General features: G+C 40.4%; 1 protein-coding gene across 6 annotated transcripts in view; it reads right to left on the bottom strand.

Annotated features, from left to right (window-relative positions):
* The window catches only part of LOC112973082 (transmembrane protein 68-like), a 23806-nt gene extending 8933 nt beyond the window's left edge, over nucleotides 1-14873 (bottom strand). Inside the window, exons 1-4 of one of the 6 annotated variants that reach the window (XM_026080463.1) lie at nucleotides 14661-14873; nucleotides 11863-12029; nucleotides 10171-10501; nucleotides 7627-7791 (exon numbers count right to left, since the gene is read on the bottom strand). In XM_026080463.1, the coding sequence (XP_025936248.1) occupies nucleotides 7627-7791; nucleotides 10171-10501; nucleotides 11863-11868 (502 nt within the window). In that variant the 5' untranslated portion in view covers nucleotides 11869-12029; nucleotides 14661-14873. Of the gene's footprint in view, nucleotides 1-7626; nucleotides 7792-8429; nucleotides 8622-10170; nucleotides 10502-11862; nucleotides 12030-13350; nucleotides 14181-14206; nucleotides 14459-14660 lie in introns of those variants that run through there. The other 5 variants (XM_026080465.1, XM_026080464.1, XM_026080466.1 and 2 more) reach the window with 5 other exon arrangements.
* Between the last annotated feature and the right edge of the window lie 2290 nt (nucleotides 14874-17163).

The following is a 17163-nucleotide window of genomic DNA, read 5'->3' on the forward strand; positions in this document are numbered from 1 at the left end:
GGAAGGCAAGCACTCCGTGCCATCTTTAATGTACCCTTTCAAGGAGCTGTTAAGTCTGCTACTGGGCACTGTTTCTTTGCCCAAACTTTACTCTTCAGATGTGGCATAGTCCTAGTAAAGTCCAGTAACAAAACAGACCACCAAATTGCTGTGTTTTTTCCCCCCCTTTGGCAAACAAAGGAGAGTAGGTACAAAAGACGAATAAAATGTAGCATTTTCCATGTTCCATATCACTGCAGTATTAACTCCACAGCTCACTCTGTAAGTACACTGATGACCTTTCACTAGAAAGACCGATTTGCATATATTCATCTCATGTTCAGATTTTTTCATCTACCGCTGAAGTATTTAAATGTAAAATTACATACACCCTTCACACCATCTTGAATTTGAAATGTCATACTGACCCTGCTTTTCAATAACAGAAAAACATCAAAAATTGTTTACAAGTATCAGATAGACACACACCTGCACAATTTAGACAACTAGCTAAATGTGAAGGAACATAACTACCATCAACCTCATTTTTCAGAAACTGTCCATCATGTTCACTTGGTTCAATATATTTTAAATTCACTTAGCTTTTATGAATACCATATACTGAAATGGGAACTTCAGATGACTGAGCACTATGGGAAAGATTACTTCTTTCTTGAAGTTTCCCACTGAGGCAAACTTAAGCAGATCAACCATAGAAAAGAGTACAGAATTGTTCTAGTCAAATTTGTCCCTCAATAATAAATCTTCATTTTTTAACCTCAGGTAAACAAATGAATATTTGTTACTATAAACACACATTTCTTACACACATACACTGAAGCACTGAAGAAGAGTACATATACTTAAGACAGAGCTCTGTCTTGACTTACAGACCATATAAATTAAGGACTTGGGAAGGAGAGCATGAGTCAGCACATCATTAGTTTATTCTTAGCTGAATTCTGATCTCCAACTAGTTTTAGTTTTTGGTGTGAATAATAATTACTCCTGATTTATATTTACATACAGTCAGAATCTATTTACAAACATGACAACAAACACAAGCTCTGTTACAGCTGAGGCTGATCTGATTCTGTAAGGTCCTTGTCTTGTACTGCCTCATAGCTGGCTGTACCTGCCTCACACACTGCAGGTAACACTAGCGGTCTTCACCTAGCAGCATTTGAACACAAGACTCCTGAAACAGAGTTTTCTTAAAGCCATTTCATTTCTCTCAGATGCTTTGTTCAGGGGATTTTACATGGTTTTACATTCCCGAACTAGTTAAAGCTCTTTGGAACATACATGGCATTACAAAGTTGCTTGCCTCTAAGCTCCTTTCTATCAGTGAGTTGGGGGGAATTACAAAACGTTAACAAGAAGGGTAGAGTCAAACAGGAAGAGAGGCTCCAAGGAAGGAGCAGGTATGAAAATAGTTTTCCTTTCTGCAATGGGCATGCCAGAGTAGGAGGGAAATGATAGAGCAACTCCATGGGAGTCTCTCCAGCTCATAGGTCAGAAAACAAGATGACAGCATAGGCAGAATATAGGCAATACTTTGCAATAGGGAATAGTGGTGGTGGAGTTTCAAGTTGATTCTCTCAAGACTTTTCAGCCATACTTCCCCCTTGATTTTTATTATAAACTTTACACTCTGAGCTGTGTCTCATACCCTGACTAGCAGATCCTACGTTAATATTAACACCTTTGCTCCAAGAGCAAAGAAGAAGAGGAACTGGCTAAATTAGGGAAATAGAGAGAGGAATTAATGCAGTGTCCGTGATGTGACCACAATCATACTCTATGGACAGGGTAAGGGTCATCACAGAGTGAGAAGCAGCAGTGGGGTGGCACTTTACTGTAGCATGCAAGTGACCAGTAATCTTTTTCTTCCCACTTTAAGCAACAACACTCCCCTGCAAAAGTATTTTAAGCAAAGTTTTTCACCCTTCCAGAACATGGAAAGATGCTGATTTTTCCAAATACCAAGTAATCCAAAAATAATTGTATTCCACAGTTCAGCCTAGACTCTGTTCCAGCATCCCAACACTCTTCTCCCATTCCCCCAAAACATTGTTCCCTCACAAATGTTTGACAACCCTTTGGAAAGTACCCTGAAACGTATTTAACACTTATCTCAACAGTTTTTATGCATTATTACCCTTCTCTAACCTAGCCCCAGTGACCACTGTAATATGGGGACTATCATCAACCTGCTAGGGAGATGGCAAGAAGGTCCCTCTGCTTTTTCTACTGATGTCCTTTAGGACTACAAACAGAGAGGAATCATTTAGATCACTGAATCCAATCTTCTCCAATTGTAGGTAACCATGCAAGGATATCTGCAAAACACCTAGTCCACAGGCCACTTTACAATACCTTGTCTATATAACAGACAAGAAGCCACAGTTCCTTTCCTCTGAGACATTACAGGATAGGGACCAACTTAGATCTCTAAAATAGCAGGAAATCTTTTAAAGAGAGCACCTACATAATTCTAGGAAGCAGATCATGTCCCATACTATAGGCAGGGTGACAGAGAAGAACAACATTTCAGTTAACTCAATCTTGGAGATATCAATTTAATCCTGGGCATAGCTGAGGATCCACAGATCATAAAAGCACTAGCATGTTTCTTTTCTGTGACCTACCTTCAGTATAAATAACATAACGTAACATAACATAACAAAGATCTAGGACAATATTTCACATCCCTTCTGCCCCTCAAAGGTAAGCAACAGAAGTGTAGTATGGATAGAACATTATTACATTATTGATACAATACCCAATGCAGAGGTTGCAGCGAGACTGCATCCTGGCAATTCCCGAGATTCAGATCTATGAAATAAGCCGTTCCTCACAGGTATTCATAATAGATTCACAAATCATAAAAACAGAAGGATCATTAAATCATCTAAACCAAGTGCGTTTAACACAGCCCATAGCTTTTTTCCCCCCATTTCCTCTGCACTGAGCCGATTAACTTCAGGTTAATTAAAGCATCTTCTGGAAAGACATTCAATTTAAAGACTTAATCAACATCAGGCAGCCTTAGATCAGGCAAGCTAAAATGATAGCAAGCTTTCTGGTTTGATTCACAAAAGAAGCTCCTTCCATCCTGTCAGATTACTGTGCAGATTTCAAAACATGATCAGAAATGATATTGGGGCTCCTTGAGCTCGTCTTTCCTGTATGGCCTTATTCATTCACAGAATCTGAGAATAATCTGGGTTGGAAGGGATCTCTGAAGGTCATCTAATCCAACCTTCCACTCAAACTGTGTCCAACTAGATCAGGCTGCCCAGGGCTGCACTTCAAGGATAGAGATTTCCCAATTTTCCTGGGCAAGCCATTCGGGCGTCTGATCACCCTCATTGTGAAAATACCTCTCCATATGCCTAATCAGAATATCCTGCATTGCAACTTGCCTCTGTTGCTTCTCATTCTCATCTCTGCGCACCTTTGAGAAGAGTCTGACTGTCATCTTTGCACCCTCCATTAGGTAGCTGAAGACAGCAATAAAACCTCTCCTGAGCCTTCTCAGACACAGACCGAACAAACCCAGGTCCCTCTGTCTCTCCTCATACACTGTGCACCAACCCCCAATCACCTTGGTGGCCCTCCACTGAATCCAGTCTAGTATGTCAACATCTTTCTTGTACAGGGGAGCCCAAAACTGGACACAGTTGTTGCAGATGAGTGAGGAGTGATGCACTTCACTCGTAAGAGAGAAGTAGCAATAGGTTTTATTGAGGTAAGACAGTGATTTAACAGAGTTCAACCGTAAATAAGACAGTGATTTAACAAGGGTCGATGGCAAGGTTCACTCAGTTATTTACTGCGTGGAGGACAGGGTCAAATGAAAGTGTCAAGGAGACCCTCCCATTGAGTCACGAGGTTCAGAATGGACCCCCTTGCTTTCCAAACTCCTCCTCAGAGGAGTCTGAGGGCGGCTGGATCCTATCTTAGTCCCAGACTTGGTCAACCGTTTATGTCTAAAGGATTATGTGTACAATCAGAGATGCAACTCAGCAAAGTTTCCCAAAGTTTTGCAAAGTTTCAGCATGTTATTAGTCAATTACCAAGAATCTGTCGCAGGTAAGGAATCTCTCAACCTCGAGGAGTAACCTTGAGAGGCCTCCCTGCTCAAGAGGAGGTTCTGCAGTGCAGCCCACTGCCGTGCAGGAGAGCTCAAGGGGCTCTGGGCTGCCCCCTATTTATGGGGGGGAAATGATTGACTCATAGTCATATTTGCATACTGGATGGATTTTAGTTGGCACATGCTCAGTTAGCCCCGCCTATGTGCTGTTTGCAGAGAGGTCAGGTGGGCAGTGGGAAGGGGGGGGAAGGGGGAAAGGAGCACATGGTCACAACAGTGCTCCAAGATGTGCTTTCACAGGCACCACATAAGAGGGAAGAATCTCTTCCCACAACCTGCTGGCTACACATGCTAATAAAGGCAGTTGATCTTTGCTGCAAGGGCACACTGCTGATTCACGCTTAACTTGTTGTCCACGAGAATGTCCAGGTCCTTCTCTGCAAAGCCACTTTCTACTCACTGTCCCACCGCTACTGTTGCGTGGGGTTATTCCATCCCAGATGCATGACTTCACATTTGCTTTTGTTGAACTTCAAGACATTTTTCAGTCCATTCCTGTGAAGTCACTCTGAATACCAGCTCTAACCCCCTGTGCATCAACTGCTCCCCCAATGCGGTATCATCAATAAAACTTGCTGAGAGCACACTCAAACCCATCATCCAGGTAATCACTAAAAACATTAAACAATACCAGCCTCAGTATCAATCCCTGAATGATATCATTAGTAACAGTCTGCCAGCTAGATTCTGTACTGCTGAACTAAACTGTTTGAGATCAGCCACCCAGACAGATGTCTCTGCAATACTAATAAATTATATAAAACTCATACCACAACATCTAGAGTCTTATTTTAAATAAGAAACTGAGAAAAACAGAATAATCTTCCTTTTGATACAGAACTGCACATAAATATTAATACATATAATATGTATTATCTAAATTTCAAAATAGGTTACGCTGGTCACGAGTATATAAAAGATTTGATAATCAACTGACAAAACTTGATCTGTTGGCAAGAGCAGTTGCAGAGGCAAAACCATGCTTTTATCACTATGGAAAAGCTCTGCTTTCAGGGAGTAAGGCTGAAATGAAGCTATACTGGCTAAAGAACAATTTTGTGATATGAGTTGTTTCCACTAAAAGCATTGCTGATATTGTATATCAGTACACTACAGAACACTTCTGTAAATTCACAAAATGAATTATGAGGTTGTTATTCCAACTTACTCCAACTGAACGTGGGAGAAGGACTGGGTATTAATGTATTTTGGAAACTCAAAAAAAAGAAAAAACCCACACACTCACCCTCAAAACAAAACAAAAAAAACATGTAACTAATATGTGCGGTCAGCTGTGTTTTTCACTGGGCTGTCCAGCCAAAATCTTGTCCTAAACATATTCTTCATCTTCCTCATGCTTTATCAAAATGTGAAATTAAAATTTAGAAACTGTCTCCTCAACACTTTTTCCCCAGCCTGTAAACATGGGCATCTTTTATGTTCCCCTCCCCAGACAATATCAAGAACATCATTATTTTGAAAATTTAAACTATGCATCATTGGCTGTAATTTACAAGTTCACAAAGCACATTTAAGAAAAATGCAACGCTGAGCAGTACTAAAAAATAAAATAAAAACAAAAACAAAAATGCTATAAGAGACATATTCAGTGAAACCAATATTGCAAGAGAATCTGAGCCTTATACATTATATCAACACAAGATGTTCCTAAGTTAGACACTTAATTTAACTGACTGATCTCCTTAGACTCCCTCTGTAGTCAACAAGAGGGCAACTCAGAATGCCTGAAGCAGGTTCCTACCGTGAATTGCCTTTTAAATGTCTATTTTCTTTACAGTTTTTTAGAGGGACAACCCTATATAGACTGGTAATTTAGTGCAGCCCCGAACTTCTGTTTCTCTTCTGTTACTCTTCCACTGGTCATCATTTTTAAAGGGCAACAGATGAAATTCCATGATCGCAAATACTGTGCTCAAAAGGTAGATGAGAAGAAATAAGCTAGCACCCTTACAGCATCAGGAACCTTGATGTACTGCACATATGTGGTTCTCAATTTATTTTAGTCTGGTTCCTTAAGGAATCAGAATGTCATGCAGTCATGCTGTGACTGTCTTTCCAGCTGGTTTAAACTTGATACCCCAAAATGCCCCTTGAGCCTATTCTTGATCAAACCTAACAGCAGGATCACAAAACAAAACCTCGAGATTTTGTGAAAAACTGTTGGCTCAATGGGATGGTAAGGGGAAAGGGAAGCAAATCAGTGCCTCCCTGTGATGGAAAGCAGGTAGAATACAGCCTTTATCTTGTTCTGAGGCAGCAGATGTCTGACCAACAAGTGTAATCAAACAGGCAGTAAGTATGGGACAAAAGTTTAAGAACCTCAGAGGTTGTTTTGGGGAACTATGGGAAGGACACTGTAAGCAATGCACGGAGGGAAGAGAAGGAGACATACAAACTGCATTATATTCATATATTCATGTAACAACCTCTTTTCTGCATGTACTTTTTAAAATAAAATTTTTTAGGCTATGATACCATAAAAATAATGATGGTTGACACAGGTGACTAAAGGTTGTTTTCCCTCAGGTGTGCTGCTCAATAACAATAAAGATATCAGAACCGCTGTACTGAAAGAATAGGAAATGAGGAAATGATCACCTCTATGCCTATAACATACACATGATTTTGCAATTCTGGACATACTAAATTACACTGAACTTTGGGATGTTTGAGCTCTTTGAGCACTTGAAATTACACTGTATGCAAGAGGCAGAGAAGACAGACATTCACACAAAAGCTTCTCCCTTTATCTAACCACAAAAAGTTGAGTCTACACAGATATTCATCTGCACTTGGGTATATTTTATAACTAGTACAAAACCAAACTAGTTATTTTATAACTAGTACCTGAACAATCAGCTGCATATTTGGCTGTACTAGTGCTCAGGGAAGATAGCAAGATGTTTAAAATTCGCACAAACTTGTTGAACACCTCTACAGCTTTCTTTCAGGAAACTCCATTCTCCTTGGCACTGTCTTCTTGGGGGCAGGCTCATGCCCACCATACTCAGCTGGGTAGGATATGAAAAGGCATCCTCACCCCAAACTAATAATTCCAAATTTAAGGCTATTGCTTCCAAACAGCATATTTCTTAATCAGGTTACAGCATGCATTCTGCCTATATTAATAAATGGAGAAAATATTTTATTGAATTCTCTACTACTGATTAATAGTGACATCTGTTTCCTCCCATGATTTCCTTTCCTTTGTTTCTAAATACTCTAAAAGCAGTGACAGGTGCTGCTCAGCCAGGAATACAACCCACCCTTGCATGGGCCAGTTGCCTAAGATCATCCTTCTTTGTAAAGAACATGTTAGAGATAGCTCTTCCCCAAGGGACTTTCAATAAATTTGTCTGAATATATGTTCTAAGAGTTGTAGCCCTGTGGCACAAATTCTATTATTTATATTGTAAAAAGAAATTACTTGAGTTCTCAAACTCATTGGTTATGATGAAGTAAGTTACCTGGTAATTTAAAGACAAAATGATCAGCTACTACATGGCAGGTTCTCTTCCGTAGTATATGAAGTTTAGCCATGAAATAGATGTAGTCAACAGGAGTTGCACCATGATAAAACACAACAAGCCCTGGTCCTTCTGGAATATTTTCTATACCATGAAGCTCATAACCTGTTAGGAGTAAAGGGCATAAAGGATGTCAAAGTTTTATATAACTCTATTCCAAAGAAACTAACTTGCATCAAATTGGCAAGCTGAAACCAACAGCTATTGAGAAATGGTAGAACAATTAATGGCTGCTAAAAAACCAAGAGCTTACTTGCAGCATTTACTAACTTGCTTTCATAAGAAAGAAAAGTTTCATTTAAAACAGAAGAGCTACATTTAAAGAGAAAAAGAACAATAAAATAGCCTCAATATCTTGAACTGCTGTATAATTCTACCTTATTGTTTCATTTCACTACCTTCAAGGCTGGAGAAGTCCTCTGAATCAATCATTCAAAAGAAATCAAAATAAGGATTGGATATGCGGTGAAACACAACTCTTTCAAGCTATTATCTACCTTTCAAAGTCAGTTCACTGCCATGAGTAACTGTTTAAGAAGGTTTGATGTGACAACATCCATTTAAGTGTCTCCTTCTATTCCAGGGAATGAAGCTCTTTGTTATGTTATTTCTTTCAGGGAATACACTTGCACCCTTTTTCCACCAGTAAGAACTAAAAGCTACTTGGGGCTTAAATTAGAAGCAGGATTTATATATTTAATTGAAACATACATGAACACATACAAGTTTCTAATTGAACATACATTTCCAATTAAGTTTGCAGTGCAGAATATATCCAGTTAACATAAAATAGCCGATCAGTTTAGAATATATTCAGTTAATGGAGCAGCTTTGTTACAGTATTCTTTTCTGTTTACTGTTCCTTCTTCTGAAGTCACCAGGTCTGCATTTCTCATTTCACCCATTCTTTAATTCTCTCTATACTCTTGCCTCTTCTCCCACTGGCTATTTTACTTTCTACACTTCTGGATCTGCAACACAGTACAAGCATATACATACGTATCATTCGTACCATCAGAAGTGACCACTAACTCTGCTCCATGGCATGGGTGAAAATAACCAGAATGATACTTATATCTAGCATGTGCATAATATATATAAAGATACAGGTATCATGCACCACTTTTTGTGTTGTTGGGTTTTGGGGGTTTTTTTTGCAATGCTGTGAGATTTCAGGATGAAGAGAAAAAGTCTTCCTGTGATATGTTGATTAATTGAGTGGAGAAAAAAAAAAAAAGAAATGAAACGCAAGACATTTCACTCTGAAGTAAGAAAAGCGTATACAGAACCTGGGAAGCAGCAAACAGGGCAGGGCAGGGCAGAAGTCACAACAGTAAATGAGGGTCTCAGTGAGAATCTTTTCTGTGCAAATAAAAAGTTAAACTTCATAAAAAGAAAAAGTTACTTAGGATGAGAAGAGCCAAGGCCTTAAAAATCATTTTTTTAATGAAAAAGAGTAAATAATTTTATTATGAAGTAAGCATTTTAAGCTCTTTGATATAGCTGTTGATTTTGATCTAGTGTACTTTCCCAGATTCGAAAGTTACATCTTAGCCTTACAAAGCCTATCTGATACAGCCGCTGCACCATCTGGTTATCAATGCATTGAAAACCACTTCCTTTTGACTGGAGAACAAACAGAGATGATTTTCAAGAAGGATTTGTTCTATATGTAAATTGCTCTTAAACATCTCTTTCTCCTTTAGCTGCATGTAGACTGAATGGTTCTGAAAGAGGCTTATGATTTCTTTAGAAAGAAAAGTCAAATCATTTATTATGTCTGCCTTCATAGAAGAAATAATAGTAGAGGGACAGGGAACAGATCCCTTAGTTTTGACATTCTTGTACTAGAGAAAGTAGTTGTCAAAAATACATAGACAGAAATAAAATAAGAAAGTAGGCTCCAGAGGTAAAAGTAACAGTTTTGGCCTCTAAAGTAGCAGTTGCTGCTATTGACAACTAATGAGTGAACTGACATTAATTGTTCCTATATGCACTCTGAACAAACAGTAGAAAGCCTTTTTAATTTGGTCCATTTTGTTTTGTTTGCTAAAGAATTCCTGGAGTCTAGTTAATTGGACTAATTTTTAAGACGACTATCATTCCAGGTACTCCTGGAATGAGAAAATCCAGGAATAATTATTAAAAGTGAAAAAGAAAAAAAGAATCTTAAACAATAAAGTTCTGCAAACATTCAGCTGGATAAAGATCTCATTTTGTACCAGCAAAGAAAGAAAAGCATAAAAAAAGCAAATTTAACATCCAAAAAAACCCCTCAACTGCTTTTTTCTCCGAAGTTCAGAATGACTGAAGAACCAGCAATATTGACAAACTGAAGGGAAAAAAAAAAAAGAAAAGAATTGGTCCGAATTTCAAATCTCATGCAACAGCAGCAAAAATAAGATGTATATTGATAAGCCTGAAAGATAAACCCAGGAATAAGAGCTTCAACACTTTTTAAATGAAAATTCAGATCTTGCTTACCATGCCATATTCTTGCATGTCCATCCCATAGCGTAGCCAACATTTCTTTTGCACCATCCCAAAAATCATTGGAATAAGCTTCCTTTAATTCATTCTTCCTTTTATAAATATGAACAAAGATAATGGAAAAGTATATGAAAAGGAGAATAACTCCCGGAAGGAGAAAAACTATTATGAGTGGGAAAAACACCCATAAAAGGTAGACTGCATAACTCAGATAGTCTTCAATATGCTCCACACCAGTCCATTCTTTCAGTAAGTAAGCCAGGCAGGTAAAGTAGGACATAGGTATCTGTCCTGCAGGACAGGATTCATTTCTATCTATCATCTCCTGTTTAATTAAAAACAAAAAACAAAAAAAAACAGATGAATAAATCCTCAAAAAGGTAGACATAAACCTGCCTACTGTTTAATCACACAAAAAAACCTCTCTGATGCATTTCATTCATACACCATTTGCAGTACATCCCAGCAGCCCCTACTAGAAGCAGAAGGGTTCATATAGTAAAACTGTTATTCATTTTTTTCAATCCTTTTCTGTTGTGTACTAGAAATCAACTCTAACTCGAAAAAAGTGTGTGATAGTTTAATCCAAGATTTTTATCTCATTAAAAACTATCTTACAAAAAAGCAAGAACATTTATGCAGCTTTTTGTACTTTCAATTTTCAGAAAGCTGTACTGACTAGTTGGTTACTAGTCTAATTTATTGTTCACACAATATTCAGAGCATTAAAAACCTTCTCCCAAAGCATTTACTGCAACAGGAAACATCATAGTCTCAAATCCAGTGCTATAAAAACCTACTGAACATTTCCACTAACCACAAGCACATGATGACTCAGAAAGAGGGTCTCAAGCAGGTCTCACCCATGTAGAGACCTTAAACTGTATCTGGAAATTTACAGATAGTAAAATGCAAGTTTCAGAGCACAACAGAAATGAAGCAGAAAGGAAGAGGACAAAAGATCACAAGAATTCAAAATTTGTATCTAGTCTTTTTACTGTGTCTGTGTAAGACTCTTTCTCCTCCCACCTCAATTTCTAAGAAGCTTCAGAGTTTCATCTCTCTGGACTGATATTCCAGGCTTTCTACAACTTTGGAGCAACATTTTTTTCTTAGATTTGTACAATTTGGAGGAAAACTTGCTATTCACTTCATCTAACAGCATTAGACAAGCTGTATGCTCATGCGTCTATGCTAGAGTTCTAGAACAAAATAAATAATACTTTGAAAAAATACTTTTATCCTAGTCTAGAAAAGTTTTGGCCAAGACTCGGAGCAACTGTTAGTCAGGACCAAGTGGGAAAATATTTCACAATTATAATATACGCATGTAGAGGGAAAGAGATGGATTAAGAACAATCACGTTTGGGCACTTTTTTGTATTAAAAAGTGACTTACAGCATGACTGCAGAGTTCCGAGGCCTAGAGAGACATATGCCTACCATTCCTTTGTTCTTGCTGTGTTTTCACAAGCAACAAGTGACTGAAATTCAGCAGATAATTTTGCTAATGCTAACAGAACCCTAATGACAACAAAAATTAGGAGGCAGACTAATTCTACCCAACATTTGCTATGAGAAGTTGAAGCAAACAGAGCAGAAGTCATCCCACTTATTTCTCAATTTTTCTTCCCATCTTGATACAGCAAGGATGTTCCTTTCCTTCTGTTTTGAAATTTCCCTTTACCTGCATTGCTCAAGATAACGCCTTTTAATGAGAAGAAACCTGATCTTCTGACAAGGACATTGGTCCCATGATCCAAGCCCATTCCTCTAATCCAGGCTTAAAAACTTTTGTTCTTCTGAGTGTTCTTGAGCACGATGCAGAGAGCCAATGCTTTTATCTTCAGTGATCTATAAGCACATGGCTTTAATGACATGCACTTCATGGATTTCGTGTGTGCATGTTTTCTTAAGCATGTGAGAGTCAGGGTGGGGGGTGAATTAGGGGGAAAGGAGGGGAGAGAGACAGAGTATGAGAGACAGAGAACAAGAGAAAGTATTTTCTCATTCTAGTTTTCAGAGCTGAACTCCAGAACCTGTCAGGCAGCAAACACCCACAGCAAGGACAGGAAACAACTTGTGAGACCAAGCAAGATTTAGGAGTAGGATTCAAAGCTATAATATTTATCAGATAGTAATGCCTGGACTTCTCCGGTGGCTCTGCCTACTAACTAGAGACCAATATGGAACATGAGTTATGGCACAGAAACATATTTCAAAACCCTGAGGTAACTACATAGCTTTAAAAATTACTTAAAGTTATACTCTGCCTCCTATTATATTTTTAATTGTTTATGACTTTTTCCAAACTCCAAATCCTCATCAAGTAAATTTAAAGTCCTGTCCACACATGGCAGCCTTGCAAAATACTACTTGTCCTTTTAATGTTAGATGCTCCCTCAGCCCTGGCACAGACATCATTGCCTCCAGCCACCTAACAACACTGGCTGCCCTCCTCTGGGCTCATTCCAGTTTGGCAGTATCTTTCTTCTACTGGAGGGCTCAAAACTGAACATAGCAGTCCCGATGTGGTCTCACGAGTACTGAATAGAGGGAAACAATCACTTCCTCAACCTAATGGCTGTGGCCCTGCTAACGTAGCCCAGCATGCAGATAGCCATCCTCACCACTGACTTACCCTCAACTTTATCCACCAAAGACCTTCTACAGACTACATTTTTGCTCTACTTGTTACAAGTCCAGCATTTGTTCTGATCTCCTATGGCAGGCCCACAAGAATACTCCATATCCAAATCTAAAAGTGTGATTTATATTACGGACAAATATAACAACCTACCATATGTAACGGCAGTGAAGAAAAGACTGACAGTCTCCACAGTCAAAAAAGCATAGACTTGCTCAGAACTAAGTAAAGGCCCAACACAGTTTATATGCACTACTAACAGATAAAGTTATTTTGCTCTGTCCCACTTTACAGCTGTCTACCATATGACTGCCCAGTACAATTAAAGTTACAAGAAACACCAGTGATGTCTCTCTGATTAGGGCCTTGTTTAAGCAAAGAAAGAGAGACTATCCTGTCCTCCTTGCTATTCAGAACTTTTGTGATATCTGTCACCACCCAAACTAAAAATTAAAATAGGGGTGCAGTACTCCCAAGTCTCAACTTTAGTCATTTTATAGGCAAAATCCCTCTGAAATATGGTCATACCTTTAAGGCGCTTCTTTTCACTGGCATCACAAGCACATTTCCTCTCGTGCAGTTTGAGCTAAATATTTTTAATCTCAATTCTAGCTTCCTAGTAGAGCAGCTTGCATAGATTTGCACTAGAGGAAAAAGATGCAGTTTCACATTTGACTAATGATAGTGCGCACTGACTTACATTCTAGCTTTGGGCTTTATGTTGATGTTGAAAGAACTGGAAACAAGGCTAACATAAAATTCCCTTCACGGATTTCTTGCATGCAAGCCAGAGAAGTCCTTACATAAACCAGAACAGAGGTTTTCAGCTGTAGTCTGCAGACACTGAGATACCTGAGATACTACTGACAATGCTACAAAAAGTGATTATGGAAAGCAACGCATACTGCTGACAACCGTACACAACGTGATTTGATCATGATTTTATATGAAATGTCTAAGTGGAACAGGAAAAAATTCCAACATCTCCAATTAGAAAGATACTGAAAAACAACAGTTACAACATGCTCCTGCCAACAGAAATACATTGCTTTCTATTGCGTTAATCAGCTACAGCCAACATATCTACCAAAATTAGCAAAGCTACCATAAACACAAAGAACAGGAGAACCCAATAAAACTGCTAATAGCACCTGCAACCTCACCTAATTAGAAGGCCCTAAAGTTCATATGGTTTATTGTTCTTGTTTTTAAACAAGACCTAGCCTGCTTTCAGCTTCTGCAATAACAGCACGGTAACTCCTCCTGCGGGAAGCTGGAGGAGAATCTAGTTTTTTCTTAAAAGAATGCAAACAAATCCAGTTCAGGTGTTTGAATGAAGCACTCGTTGTCCGTCTGGTCTCCCTCCGCTGCCCTTGCAGCGCACCTGTCTTTACAATGCTGCTGCTGTTCGGGGAAAGACTTTGTCACTTCATAGGGTGACCCAGAGCCTGCTCGCCGGCGCCGCGACCCGAGCGCGCAGCGGGCATCGCCCGGACCAGCCACGCTCCAGCCCGCTCTACAAAACACACGATGAACTAACGCTCTTTAAAACCTCGGCTGCCTCTAACGCTACCCGCGCCGCGATGCGCCGTGCGGAGGGAAGCAGCGCGGCAGAGCCCCGCTCCGGGAGCGGGGGGGAAGCGGGGAGCTGGGGCGCGGCGCGGCGGCCAACGGCCCCCGCCGCTCACCGCGGCACCGGGCGCTGCGCGGCCCTGCGCCCGCGAGCCCGCACCGGGCGGCAGAGGCCTCCCCGCGCCGCGGGGCTGCCGCCGCCGCCGCGGGGAGGGGAGGGGAGGGGAGGGGAGGGAGCGCGCCCCCTCCCCCCGCCGCCCGCTCACCTTCCCCTCGCCGCTCCGGCTCCAGCCCCGCGTCCCTCCTCGGCCCGGTTTTACCTCTCCGCCCGCCGCCCCCGCGGAGGCCGGGTGCCCCCGGGGCGGCCAGGCTAGGGCGGGTCCCCCGGGGGCGAAGCGGACGGGCAGGGAGCCGGAGAGGAGAAGGCGGCGGGGGCTGAGGCGAGGAAGAGGGCGGCGCGGCGGCGGGGAAGGGAGGCGGAACCCGGCGTTGCCGGGGCCGCGCAGCCGCCCGGACCGCTGTGTGGCGAGTACCGCGGCGGCGGCGCTTCCGGCGGGGAAGAGCGGGGCGCCGCCAGGGGGCGCGGGGCGGCGGTTGGGCGGCGTGTTGTGGCGGTGGCGGCAGTGGCGGCGGTTGTTGAGGGCGTCGCGGTGGGGTGGTACGTTGGTGGCAGTCCTACACTCAAGCCCGGAAAGTGATTTCTCTCGGCCGCGCTTGCAGCCGGAGCAGCCGCCGAGCCTGCCGCGGGGAAAAGCTGCCAGCACCTTCCCATACGGAGGCCCGCGACCTGCTTTAACATGACATTTTGTTATTTGACTCCTTGGTGTAGGCGGATCCTACAGTCCATCTGCAACTGTGGTGTTCCACGTTGCTTCTCTTCTGTGAAATGTTTCACTCGTATAAAGACCTGTCACCTCACCTTTATCCCTTACTCCTGATTATTTATAAGCAAAATCTCATGCAGGTTTCTGGGGGATTATATAGCTAATCTCACTCTATTGTGAAAAATTTACATTTATTCCTGTTCTTCCTTAGCCTTCTCTTAACCAAGTATTCATCAATACAATGATTTGCTTTCTTATGCCACAGTAGCTTGGTTTATCTAAGGACCTTTGGTGAAGATTCTTCTCAATAGTTTTTTTGGAAATCCAGATCATCATTTTGCATTTGCCTGTCGATACCTTCATGTAATTCTAGTAGATTTGTGAATTGACTTTCTTCTGTGAAAGCTGTGTGTCAGTTAAGTGTCTTGTAATTTTTATCAATTTGCCTTATACAGCGGTTAGGTGCACTGTCTGTAGTTTCCCAGATGCTTGCTGGAACCCTTATTAAAACCTTTCATTGGCAGCTTTTCCAAAAAATCTTTATTGGCCGGGTTTAACAGTTAATTCATGCTCCTTTCTGTTTTCCTTGTGCTGCTTGAAAATTTCTACTATTTCAAAGATAACTTGTGTTTAATAGCCACTACTCTGATGTTTAGCTATACCTACTTTATCTTCATCTTTAAAACCTTTTTTAAATGGGTTATATGCATTTACTGTCTTTATCACCATATTATCTTTGAACAGCCTCCCTGCCACCTGCCTACTTCTTTTAATTTCCTTCTTACCATCTCCTTCCACTGCCCCCCATATGTTATGATGGTGGATTTTTTTGTTTCTTCCTAGTATGAGGATGTTGAATCAGAGAGCAATGTGGTAATTACTGTTACTGTTACTCTTCAGTAGTAACACTGTGAATGGGAATCTGGGCCTTTCTCTACAATAAATCCAGAGTTGCTGTTCCTGTTCAGGTTATCTGACTAGCTATCCTAAAAGTGATTGTTTTATGATATTTAAAAATATAGTCTTGGTATAATGCCTGTTGTGACTTTTGCCAGGCTTACAGAGAATAACTGAGTCTGTCATTACTCTTTCTGCTCTTGCGGCTTCTACAATTTGTCTTAGTCATTAACACCACCCTGACTGGGTGATACCAGTATTGTACACTTTCTTTGTAAGCAAAAAATTTTTTAATCTTTATGGACTCTCTAAGTTCATACAGTTAAATTACATTTAGTGTAAACTTTCTTTAACAAATACTGCTGTTCCTCCAGTAGTGTGATCTTGTACATTATTCCTACATAAGTTGTTCCATATTGCTGAGTCCCAATTTACTACTCTGCCAGTCTTGTTAAAATACCGTCTCTTGCAGTTCCATTGTAGATGCTGTAGAACAGAAATACATGCTTTTGGCTTTGCATTACACCATACAGTCAGCAGCTAGAGTAGAAAAATGAAGCAGCAATAAAATTTTCCTGTCCCTCAGGCCCAAATGTATTCCAAACAGAATTTGTGGAGGCAAACTGATTTATAAAGTCAACTGTAATCCAGCTATGTTAGTCATCAGACTGGGAGATGCTTTTCAACATTTTGATGAAGTACATTAATACATTTAAAAATGTAATACATTTAAATTTAAAATTGTGCAAATGTATTTGCATATACACTTTTAAATATACATAGATCTCTCTTTTCAGTGACATATTTGAGATGGTCAGGATGTTCAAAAATGGGTCAGGTGTAGACTGTATGTGGAGGGCACTGATTTATACCAGCCTGATTCCCCAGTTTGATAATTCAAACTATATATTTTTTATTCAGCTTGATTTGGGCAACAGGAAGTCAATATGATATGCTAATCCCATTCTTTAAAACAAACTGAATGGCTGGTGTCTGGGGTTTTTATAGTATTTGGTCTTTTTTTTTTCTTTTTTTGACATGTGTTGCA

This window comes from Apteryx rowi, unplaced genomic scaffold, assembly GCF_003343035.1.
Source record: "Apteryx rowi isolate R43461 unplaced genomic scaffold, aptRow1 scaffold_522, whole genome shotgun sequence".
Taxonomy (NCBI): domain Eukaryota; kingdom Metazoa; phylum Chordata; class Aves; order Apterygiformes; family Apterygidae; genus Apteryx; species Apteryx rowi.